Source organism: Centruroides sculpturatus, unplaced genomic scaffold (assembly GCF_000671375.1).
Source record: "Centruroides sculpturatus isolate CEXI.00-Female unplaced genomic scaffold, Cexi_2.0 scaffold165, whole genome shotgun sequence".
Taxonomy (NCBI): Eukaryota; Metazoa; Arthropoda; class Arachnida; order Scorpiones; family Buthidae; genus Centruroides; species Centruroides sculpturatus.
The window spans coordinates 305,856-318,956 of NW_019384429.1; the positions used below are offsets into that span (position 1 = coordinate 305,856).

A 13,101-nucleotide genomic window follows, 5' to 3' on the forward strand; every position below is an offset into this window, starting at 1 on the left:
TAATGACACACCTTTTGTCAGTCAAGAATTTCAAGAATTCTTATAAAAGAATCACATTCATCATATTAGATCTTCTCCCTGCAACAAATGATCAAAAAGAGCACATCATTCAAACCATAAAGAATCTGTTCAGATGAAATAGAAGGGAGGAAGACTGGAAGGTGAATTTATCATGTATTCTCCTCACCCTGCAAATGGAGCTTCACTCGGAAACAGGAAAATCCCCAGCAGAACTTTTGATGAACTAGAAATTGGTGTCTCTCCTAGATTACTGGCATGTTGATCTAAATTCAGAAATGGAGGAAAAAAAAAAAAAACAAGAGTCCAAACACCTAAGTGCTACTATGTCCCATCTGGAAAGGAAGATAAGTGATCCTGTGTTTTATAGAAATTATAATGACAAGGATCAAAAATGGATGCCTGGAGCAATTGCTAGCATGCCAGGACCAGTGACTTGTGAAATATTTACTCCTGACAATGACATAGTGCAAACACATCTAGATCAAGTAATTTCTCTTTCTTTACCATAGAATACAGACACAGATGACACAAACAGTAAACCCCAGAAGAACAAACAACCCTGAAGAAATTAATACTCGGAAAAAAACAAACATGTTTGTTGTCAACCAAAATATCTTGAAGATTTTGTAACACTTTTAGAGGGGAGTAATTGTTATGTATTGGCAACACTATTGCCTCAGGGTTTGTATGATTAGCAACACTTTTGCAGCGGGGTAGGGAATATAAAAAATAGCTAACAAAGGAACCCGTCTTTTGTTCTGGCCAGATCTTACACGAAGAAGTGCAATAGAGACAATTGTAAAGAGTCATAGAATTGTTCTTTTTCATAGTAGTTAAGACATAATACATAGAAAAAACTTGGTCTTTGGCTACCAAGTTTTACAGCAGGTATCGTAAAACTTAGCCTTGAATGGGTTAAATTCCATCATATGTTCTATTCTATGTTTCCGAATAAATTCTTTAACTTGAGAATGATTGCTAAAAGCAATTGAAAATGTTTATTTTCTCTACCATTATTTCACAATCTGGATTTTTGATTGTGTAAGTGTTTTGAATATTATCCAGAATTTTGTGCATTCATTACTTACTATAATATTATTTTGGAAATAAAAATATTAACAATAAATAAGAAATATTCATGAAGTGAATGTTAAAGGATATTATTAATAAACACTGCACATATAACCAATATCCATCAAGAAGAAACTACAAGAAAACAAATGTTTACATCTGTTTTTAATGGGCATCATCAGGCTGACCTCCACAGCTTGAATGGAGTTGTTCAAACAGAAAAGTTCGAACAACATCAGAAGAGGATATTGCTGTTCATATGTTAAAAGAAAGGTGATGTAAGAGAGCAAGGGAGGAGAGGGGTTGTAAGATTAAACACCATGATAAGTAGATCGACTTCCATGTAGGGGGAAGCAGTCTATCTGTAAAGTTGATAGCCATGTTATTTCTTGCAGCTTTGTAAATTTCTAATTGAATAATATTTCTGATACTCAAGACAACAGTAGGAACTTCTAAGGCTACGTCCTAAGTGGCAGCGTCCAGTGACCATGGGCAGAAAGAATCTTTGTATGCACTTCCAACTCACAAGTGACTTCTGTCCAGAGTGGATGTGTGTTGTTTACAAGATGGCAGTGAGAAGACTTCATCAAATCCTACTATGGAAAATATGACAAGTATTAAAACAGTAAATTTGACGGTTAATTGTTATCACTAACTAAATACACAACNGAAATATTAATATTTTAAATAAAATCAATAATATTAAGTTACTTAACTGCACAACACACTAGGATGAATAAATATGACTCACATCAACCTTTAACCAGTGTGAAGGAAATATTAAGTTAAGAATAAATTCATTAAAAATATTTCAATGTAAAAAATCAGTATGCCAACATCAACATCAAGAATCTCACTAATATTGGCTTTCAATTAGAATTGTGTTTGTTTGTTTTTTTATTTATGAGGAAAAAAATACAATTTTTACACAAAATATACAAAGATAAATGGCTTACCTTTAAATAACTGTCGTGCTATTTCAGGTTCTGCTTCTTCTCTTTCACTGCTATATCCTTTTTCTGTTTAATATATGTATTGGAGTAACATTTACAGTTTTATATTATTGTGTAAAAAAAGTAATTAATAAAATAATAAAATAAATGCTTCATATTCTTTTTGAAAAATTACTTTTCAAATGAAACTTTTGTTTTCTGTAGAAAAGCTCCAACATTTTCTTTATATGCATACCATCCAATGTATTAAAGAATTTTCAAATAAAAATGTTAAGAAATGTGAAATATAAGGATATACACCTATTTTTTCTTTAGTATGCTGAGATTCTGTGTCTCTTGTTGGTATCTGTTGAGATGAGTGAGATCTAGGTGGTGGGCCAGTTGACAATGCTTTCTGTACTAATCCAGTAAGATTAGCCAACTGACGTTCCATATGTTCTACACGAAGTCTAAAGTACATGTAAGAAACAAAGTTAATTAGTATTTATAATGATTGCTTTTCCATTATGATTAAATATTCCATTAAGTTAAATTACAATACATTAGTAACTATGAATAACTATATAACTTAATACAATAATTAATACCAAGGCTAATGAGAGCTTGTACAAGGCTCGTTAACCTATTGTCTTTTAGCAGATCTCTTTGTATATTTTTTTTAAACAAAAAGCATATAAAATGTTTCTTTATTAACAAAAAAAAATGTACATATTAGATTTTTTTCTGTTAGTAATAACAACTTTAATTTTAGAAAAGTAAAAAGCATTAAAGACCCCTAAGATTTCTTCAGGCCATGGGAAAACTTCCCAGCTTATCCTATCAAAGACCCTGATTAATATTATAGTAAGAATGCATACTTTCACATTTTATGTGAAAGCTATCATCGGCTTTTCAAATATACAATGCATAAAAAGATTATACAAGAATCCAAAAGATTAATTGAATCATTTTATAGCTGTTCACATTTTAAATACAAATATGAAAATTTAATTTTAATTTTGCAACAAAGTGTTTTAAAACCAAATTCTGAAAAATGCAATATTTTTAGAAGTAAAACTTGATTATATGCTCACTGTGTATGATAATATTTATTTTATATTGATATTTTTCTTTCTAAATATATTTCTAAAACTGTATACATTTTTATCAAAAACAAATTAAGCTTCTTTTAAGCTTCATATTGTTTGGTGTTTGAATTAATGAGAAGCCACATTAAGTTAAAATTAAATGCAGATTAGAACATATGTATGTATATATATTATAGCCATGAAAAAATCAAATGTTTTTATTTCCCCTTATATATATAAATAATGCAAATACAGTGGTACCTCATACTTCAAATTTTGAATGCTAAATTGAGAGAAATTTGACTCAAACTTCAAATAATGCTTCTATATTAAAACTGCATGAACATTGAAAAAATTCACTCATTGTGTAAATACCATCTGCTATGTGTATAAGTTATCTTTCACTCTCATTGTAAAAGCATTTCTTGCATCATGCGTTTTCATTGTTTTTTTTTTTTTTGCTTTATTTTTGATGTGTTTAGTTATATAACCCTTATCTATTAACCACGACATCCAAGAAAACACTTCTTGAAGCAATGAACCTAATAAGAAAGGTGCATGAATAATAGTTGACATATTTGTTATATATCAATTAAAAGCTTACATTAAGCTTATTACAAAAATACAAAAATTTTAACCCCAATTATAGTTTAGCATGAGAAAAACTTTGAAAATTTTTTCAAAAACTATGCTAACTCAAAAATCCTTGCACAAATTTGTTCGCATTCATTGTCATCAACCACAAATAGTAAAGGTAACTGTTTTTTGTAATTAAAAATTAATATAATGCACTATACTAACTATACTTAATATACTGATTAGATTTATGTTTTTGCAGGATATTGGAGATTGACAAAGGAATCAAAATACCATTCATACATCTAGAAAATAAAACAAGTTTCCAATATTTAAAATAGCAAGTTTTCTGCTTTGATCACTTTTGATGAGAAGAAGAAATGTGACAAAATGAAATTGTGTTTCTAACAATTATGTCACTTAGATTGTTATCACAACTCATAATTTCCATAAATTCTGTTAATTGTTAAAAATTTTCATAAACACAAACTTTGTTACTACTACTCTATGTAGACCATGATTGGAGTTAAAATGTTAATATTTCTATAATCAACTCAATGTAAACTTTCAATTAATGTAAAAAAAATCTACTGCATTCCAACCATAACTCATTCACCTTCTTTCTAAGAGGAAGGTTGTAGTATTGATGACTAAAATGAAAAAAGAAACTTATTGCAAAGTGTGATATAAGCCAGGGGCACAGGGGCTGTTCCCCAAATGCCACTTAAATCGGCACAGGTTGTTAAAACCTGACCTTGGTGTCGTCGGATGGCTAAAACTTGATAGGAGGCAAAATCGAGTGGGGAGTGTGTGAGCAAGTCGAGAGGTGTCAGTTTTTTTGAAGTGACAGGAAACAGGTTTAACATATAACAAAATATAAGTTTATTAACTATAACTAACCCTATGATATACAGATCGCTATATGGTTAAATGCGATTATTCTATTGACTATTTTCACATGGACAGCGACTAATTTCTAAGTTCTGTCATGTACCTAATTTCTACTTCGAGAGACAGAGTTGACAAAGTTCTAGCCCTAACATACATTATACCTCTCAATTGTAATGGAGAGTTGTAGGCAATGATTGTTGCTTCCTGGAAGAGTCGGAGCCACTGAAATGTCTTTCCACCTGTGTCTTCTCCTTGGGCTGGATCAAGTCCGTTGAATGGAGGTCAGGGAGATGAAATGGGCACTATCACTAATTATAACTTCCAGTTCAATCGCACCTCGAGCTTCTGGTAGCTTTTGCTTTTATCCTATTGTCGTGGGAAAGGGATCATCTGATCATCAAATGTTGACAATGATGAAACATTTTTGACAGCTAATTGTCAACTTTCCCATCTCTTTCCCATCTGATTGTTATTATTCAAACAATGACCTCTGATCTGATTCTTGCAAGGAGCGTTTTTTTCCTATCGGATCTGTTTACAATTCAAAAAACACAATCCACATCAAGTTTTACAATCCCCTTTAAATCCACAAACTCACATAAAGCATGAAAGTGGTACACATCTGATGAATCTGATATCCACGTTTCAGATGATGAAGTCAACAGTATGCATCATTCTTAAAAACAAGCAAGCAAAAAATGCAGTAAATGTTACTAAAGGTGTGGCAATATTGGCCTCCAAGAGATTCCGTGTAAATGAAGAGATAGAAAAACTCCTCCTAATGTGGATAATTGAGAAGCAATTGGCTGGTGATATCATCTCTGAGAGGATTATTTGTGAGAAAGCCAAGCATCAGAACAGTGAACTTAAAAAACAGGATATCACCACTCCTCACTAAGGTACATTAAATGGCATTTTCATTTTATTACACAGTGTAGCAGCATGTAGTGCTCCCTCTTGATACTAGAAGGAATATACCCAGAAGTAGGTTTTGCTTCCTGGAGTAGGCTTTTCTAGTATCAAGATGGAGCTATAAATTAGGGGACACAAGAAATGTGAACTATTCCTCTTTTGGTCTGATCCTCATGATGTACACGCTAACCTCTATGTTTGTTACAATCTCATATCGTGTGTAAATTTTTGGTGTAATAAAGAGAATATAATTGTACTTAAGTTATCTAGGCATTCCTCAACCTTACAAATAATCTTGCAACAGTATTTACATATTTTATTTATTGTTTTCACATTTTAATTTATTATTTAGGGCATTGTGTTATTTTTACCTTAAATTATGTGTATTTGCTATTTGAAATTGTTTCAAAATGGTTGTTGTTTATGATCCAGGAATGAATTAATTTACTTTCCATTATTTCTAATAGATTCAGAATTCAAACAGTCTCATGACACGAATTAAATTCAAAGTACAAGAAATCACTGTACTGACACTGAAATCATGTCAAAATGTAGTTACATTCTTCCCATAATTATCTCATATAATCATCCTTTCACCATACCTCTGGTAAAATGGTATTTGTAGTGAGTTGTGATCATACCTATAAAAAGAGGTCTCACTCATATCATGGCACAATTTTTGCAAAAAATCATGAAGTTGAAAAACTGCATGCACCTCAAACAAACTGTAAACAGACAAAAATAATGTCAACTTTTCTGTAGAAAAGAGTTGACAATACTTCAATAGAAAAGAGTTCTGTAGAAAAGTAAAAGAGTTGACAATACTTTTCTACAGAAAAGTATTGATAACTCTTTTCTATTGAATAATTTTCTGTAGAAAAGTATTCAGTAGAAAAGAGCTGGATTGTTGAATAATTGTGTTTTTAAAATTATGTGTATACTGTTAATTTTCATATCCAGTAAAACCTATCTAAAACAGAATACGAAGAAGACAAAAATCTGCCAATAGAGAAAAAATTATTTGGAATGGAGCAATTTTGTATGTTAAATTTTACTATAAACTGGAAACTTGTCTAACACAGAAATTGACTTAATTTTGATAAAGTGGAAGATTAAAATTCCACTAATAAACAAATAAGTAAAACCTTCCCCAAGAATAATAGTCATTACAAAGCATGGCAAACTGTATTCCAAGAACAATTTCAAAAACTTTGTCAGAGAAATAAGTTACACGACAAGAGAACATATGAATAAACGATCTTTGTTAACATTTGTCTTTGTTAGAATTAATTAGGGGTAGAATTGAAAACTTTTAAGAATCAAGAATGTTCAAGAATAACATTAATTGTTTGTTCCTAAGAATTGAGTTCTCAGGAACAAACAATTAACGTAATTTATGAAAACAATGAGAATAAGATAACACAATATTGTCAATTTGCCTTGGACAGAATAGATAGTAATTAATTAGTACCAAGCATTCAAGAACCAGTTGATTAAAATTATTGATAATAATAGAGATTGACATAAATGATTAATAAGAGAATTAAAATTCCTTGAGAAGCCAGATCACACTATACTAACTAAAGGAATAATTTGATCTCTATTATTGTATTGTGATTAGACTTTCCAATGACAGAGCTAGTTTGTGAGACCCAAATTGGTTTGTTTACTATCATGTAAACTCATAAGGATCTGAGCACTATTCAAAATATCTAGCACAAGTTTTTTGAAATAGTGAGAACTTTTTGCAATCAAATAGTTCTCAATTATTGAATTCAAATACTACCATCTTTAGCAGATATCAGTTTAGATTAATTTGGATTATGCCTAGCAATAAAGTTTTTTACACATATAGAAGTTATTTTACTATAAAAAATTAACATAACTATGTGACATTTAACTGGTGTAGTTTAAAGTTAAAAAAGTTGCTAAAACCTGTTCAAAACAAAAATTGCATGATACAGAAATGTTTTTTCTGTACCATGCAGTTTTGATTTATTCAGGTTTTACTATAGATATATTAAGTTTAATGAATATTTATATAATATTAGCTAAGACATCATTGTTTTTGATATACATAATAAAATAACCTTAGTATTTCCAGCAACGAAGTATTTAATAAAAATAATAATGTTTTCGACTATTTTTAATAGTCTTCTTCAGTTAAGCCACTTTAAAACAAAAACAAACATAAAATAGAACACAAGCAATACAATTGTTTAAAATTTTGAAATTAATTACAACAAAATAAAAATAAAATAAAACGTAAAAACAAAATTANATGTTGTTGAAACAAAAAAAGTTATGCATTCCATCACGTACATAAACAGTGTCGTAATTCGCCAAGTGCAAATCAGCAAATTCGTAAAATTTTTGTTTATTTTGAACAATCCGGATAATGGAGGTCTGGATAATGGAGGTTCTACTGTATTTTGTTTGTACAAAATAAAAAAATAATTTTTAACGATACAATAGTCTTCGTTAGGCTTAACATCGACGAAAATTCAACACGAAGCGACATGCAACGGAGAAAAATGTCAAGATGGGATAAATTAATATATTTTTTCGTGCATAATCGGTTATCCGAAACATCGATCTTCTGAACAACCCCAGTCCTCAATTGATTTGGATAATCGACGCTCTACAGTATTTAGAAAGTGTTATCGTTCATCAAACTAACATAGGCTACATACAATTCATTTTGTTTTATCAACAAGGATTTAAAAAGACTCACTGTTTTGTTGAAAAAAAAACATTTGCCTAGGGGAAAGTGTAAGAGTAAAATTGATCAGATAAATTCTAGGTCTAAAAGAATAAGAAAAACCAAGACCCCTGAAGGCTGTGACATCTGACTTGAGCAATATCAAGTAACAATGGCTTTGTCAAGAACTGTAGAAACAGCATCACATCATCAAGCTTGACTTGAAACTCTTCTCAATTCTCCAATCTTTACTTTCTCATAAAAAAAATATTCCGTCATACTTGATGGAAGAATTTCTAGTGTTCCAATAAATACTTTAACTTTCTTATAAACTTATTTTTTGAATTCTGAATAGGGTACCAAGTTTCATACAATTCTTTGCAAACTTTAGTAATAATTAAAAAATCTTTTAGTCATTTAATATATGTAATCAAATGATTTGGAAAAAAAATCATTAAATATTTGGTTTATAGTACTCAATGATTAAAAAAAGAGAAAAATGTTATAAAAAATTATAAATATAATGCTTTTTTCTTTTTGTTTCAGTAATTACAAATATAAATTGATAGAAACAAAAATAATATTTTAAAATAAAGGTATTCATTCATATACCTTTGTGTCCTTATTATATGCCATTTATTATATAAAAGTCTACTAGGACTATTCTTATTATTTGGACTTATTGTACTGGTGTTTGGTTTCAGTGAATTCAGAAAAACTTAAACAGAAAAAAACAATCTTTATTGTTCACCTTGTAATTCACCTGTACATACACACTATGTGTTTCAGACCTTAAGGTCCCTCCTCAGCAGGTTTACATCAACTAGGTGCTAAAATAAGATTTTATAAAATTACAACATTATTCTAAAAGTTTTTCATGACAATAATACAAATTAAAATGATTTACAGTTTTTTGTGGTTAATTATATTAAGATTTAAATGATACCATAAGTTTACACTTCATGCCGACATAAACTATTAGTATAACACTTACGTGCCGTGGCATAACAGGAGTTGCGTTCCAGATACGGAAATTTTTCGAACTTTTGGGGAAAGGCCTTATCCGCTAGCACTTTCAGTAGTGTAAAACTACCATTATCAGCGGTACATAGAATACGATAGTTTAAGCTTTCCAAACGATATTCCAGCAGTTTTTCAAATTTCAACATCGAATATTTCGAATGATATTTCCGACAGTTCTGCTGATTATGGTTTTTGAATGTTAATTTAAATATTCTTACATCATAGCGCGTAGATGAGAACGATAATAAATAAATATCATAGTGAGAAATAGCCGTAAAAAGGCTTAGTTCATGCATGTAGTGTGCACCAAGGCAAAATAAGCATATGAGCAACAAAGGAGTATTAATATCTTGAGTTGAATTGTTTGAAAGCTGTTATCCAAATTTGTGGGAGCTCAAAAGTTGGGGAGTTGCACAGAATGGTAGTAGAAATGTAGAGTGTCTCCCAAATAAATAGCTCTTTTTGTTCGTTACAGCATTTCAGTAATTTTACTTCGTTCCATAGAGGCTGGTAGTTGTGATTGAGTACTTTCTTTGATAATTCTGTAACTGGCCTGTTATTTTTGATGTCTTCTTGATGTTCACGGATACGTGAACTTAATTTTCTGGCAGTAGCTCCTACATAACTAGTTTCTTCCCCGATAGTGTGCGCTTTAGCAGGATTTGGTAGACACCGGATTTTTCATTCAACTGGTACCTATCACTATCATTACATAGCAGTCTTCTTAGATTTGGTTGCGGTGTAATTGGTAGAATATAACCATTTCTTCTAAAAAGATGTGAAAGTTTTAAGGTGATAGGGCCTAGATAGGGTATCGGGGGATGTGCTATTTTTAAGTTTTCTTTATTAAAAAGAAAAGATTGTGAAAATAACCTATTTTTTACATGATTTTTAAGAAAATTGAATTTTGAGTGTGAGTAACCTGCTTTTAACATGGTGGACTGAATAATGGATAATTCATTTTCTACTAGCACCTGAGTAGAAGGGAGAAGGTAAGCCCTCCGTATTAGGGAAGATATAGCAGAGTTTTTGTAATGTGGTGGTTGGTAAGTGGCGGTGGAATGATTTGTGGAGCATTATTATTTCTATGATGGACAGAGAATATAAGCTCCGGAGATGTATGTATGTCTAAGTCCAGGAAAGATATTCTATTGTTTTCTTGCTCTTTGACAGTAAAATTAATTGTAGGATAAATAGAGGCTAATATTTGAGTAAATTGAAGCAAGTCCTCTTTGGACTCATCCCACGCAATTAACACGTCGTCAACATACTGTAGATACATGAGAGGATATTGGATCGTTAAAGGGGCATTGAAAACCCAATGTTCTATATTTCTCATGACTAGATCAGGTAGAATAGGAGATAATAGGGAGCCTTGTGTTTGTTTATATATTTTTCCATTAAATTGGAAATAATTATTTTGTGTAATAAGGCGAAGAGCTTCACGTAGGTGTAAAATGTGTGATGCTGGATAACTAGACTAGAGGAATAGGGCATTTGCCAGCATGATGGCCTCGAAATACGGAACAGAATGATATAAAGAAATAACATCAACTTTATAAAATCAGTAGGAACTGGAGGGGAGGTTTCCTAATTTTTGTAAGATGGTACATTTGGCTTCTGTTGAGGCTGTAGTTACAAACTCAGAGTGTAGGATTAAGGATGTGATATGTTTTGCTAGCGCAGCTTCAAGATGATATGTGGGATGGGAACGTTTGTTGACCAATGATCTTAGCAGCCATAATGGTTTATGGGTTTTGGCCTCAAAAAATAGTCTGGGGCATGAAGTTTGATGGAGGATTGAGAGGACCAGCTAAAGACTCTACAATTCCTGGTAATGCAATAACTTTGTGCACTTTTCTTAACATGGTGGAAGTAGGATCTTGTTTTACTATTATGGATTTGGAATGTTCGAGGAACTGATTAGCTCTATTAAAAAAAATCTTTGTTTGTGCATAGAACAAAACATTTGTCTTTGTCAGCTACTAACAGCTTTAAGTGATTCAATTCAAGAAAAGATTTTACCATTTTTGGAGTCTTCATATTTGCCCTTATGGTTTTAGGGGAATACATCGGTGCAATAACTGTCAATGTAGAAAGATCTAATTTAAGTTGCAAATCTGGACTTTTTGAGCTCTTTATGGCCACAATAGGAGGTATCAGTTGTGAATAATTTTGGTTAAGAAAAGGTATAAACTTTGGCCCCCTTACTAGGGTTTGGTGGATATTCTCCGGTACTGTAATGCCAGTAAAATTGTAATAATTATACCAATTACACTGCAACCAAATCTAAGAAGACTGCTATGTAATGATAGTGATAGGTACCAGTTGAATGAAAAATCCGGTGTCTACCAAATCCTGCTAAAGCGCACACTATCGGGGAAGAAACTAGTTATGTAGGAGCTACTGCCAGAAAATTAAGTTCACGTATCCGTGAACATCAAGAAGACATCAAAAATAACAGGCCAGTTACAGAATTATCAAAGAAAGTACTCAATCACAACTACCAGCCTCTATGGAACGAAGTAAAATTACTGAAATGCTGTAACGAACAAAAAGAGCTATTTATTTGGGAGACACTCTACATTTCTACTACCATTCTGTGCAACTCCCCAACTTTTGAGCTCCCACAAATTTGGATAACAGCTTTCAAACAATTCAACTCAAGATATTAATACTCCTTTGTTGCTCATATGCTTATTTTGCCTTGGTGCACACTACATGCATGAACTAAGCCTTTTTACGGCTATTTCTCACTATGATATTTATTTATTATCGTTCTCATCTACGCGCTATGATGTAAGAATATTTAAATTAACATTCAAAAACCATAATCAGCAGAACTGTCGGAAATATCATTCGAAATATTCGATGTTGAAATTTGAAAAACTGCTGGAATATCGTTTGGAAAGCTTAAACTATCGTATTCTATGTACCGCTGATAATGGTAGTTTTACACTACTGAAAGTGCTAGCGGATAAGGCCTTTCCCCAAAAGTTCGAAAAATTTCCGTATCTGGAACGCAACTCCTGTTATGCCACGGCACGTAAGTGTTATACTAATAGTTTATGTCGGCANGAAGAAATTAATACTCGGAAAAAAACAAACATGTTTGTTGTCAACCAAAATATCTTGAAGATTTTGTAACACTTTTAGAGGGGAGTAATTGTTATGTATTGGCAACACTATTGCCTCAGGGTTTGTATGATTAGCAACACTTTTGCAGCGGGGTAGGGAATATAAAAAATAGCTAACAAAGGAACCCGTCTTTTGTTCTGGCCAGATCTTACACGAAGAAGTGCAATAGAGACAATTGTAAAGAGTCATAGAATTGTTCTTTTTCATAGTAGTTAAGACATAATACATAGAAAAAACTTGGTCTTTGGCTACCAAGTTTTACAGCAGGTATCGTAAAACTTAGCCTTGAATGGGTTAAATTCCATCATATGTTCTATTCTATGTTTCCGAATAAATTCTTTAACTTGAGAATGATTGCTAAAAGCAATTGAAAATGTTTATTTTCTCTACCATTATTTCACAATCTGGATTTTTGATTGTGTAAGTGTTTTGAATATTATCCAGAATTTTGTGCATTCATTACTTACTATAATATTATTTTGGAAATAAAAATATTAACAATAAATAAGAAATATTCATGAAGTGAATGTTAAAGGATATTATTAATAAACACTGCACATATAACCAATATCCATCAAGAAGAAACTACAAGAAAACAAATGTTTACATCTGTTTTTAATGGGCATCATCAGGCTGACCTCCACAGCTTGAATGGAGTTGTTCAAACAGAAAAGTTCGAACAACATCAGAAGAGGATATTGCTGTTCATATGTTAAAAGAAAGGTGATGTAAGAGAGCAAGGGAGGAG

At 31.5% G+C, this 13,101-nt stretch overlaps 1 protein-coding gene across 4 annotated transcripts in view; it reads right to left on the bottom strand.

The window, feature by feature from the left end:
* The window catches only part of LOC111619676 (coiled-coil domain-containing protein AGAP005037-like), a 341,137-nt gene that overhangs the window by 207,674 nt on the left and 120,362 nt on the right, over positions 1 to 13,101 (bottom strand). For all 4 annotated transcript variants that reach the window (XM_023361441.1, XM_023361440.1, XM_023361443.1 and 1 more), the window contains 2 exons: positions 2,346 to 2,494; positions 2,049 to 2,111 (listed from right to left, as the gene is read on the bottom strand). In XM_023361441.1, coding sequence (XP_023217209.1) covers positions 2,049 to 2,111; positions 2,346 to 2,494 — 212 coding nt within the window. The remainder of the gene's footprint in view (positions 1 to 2,048; positions 2,112 to 2,345; positions 2,495 to 13,101) is intronic.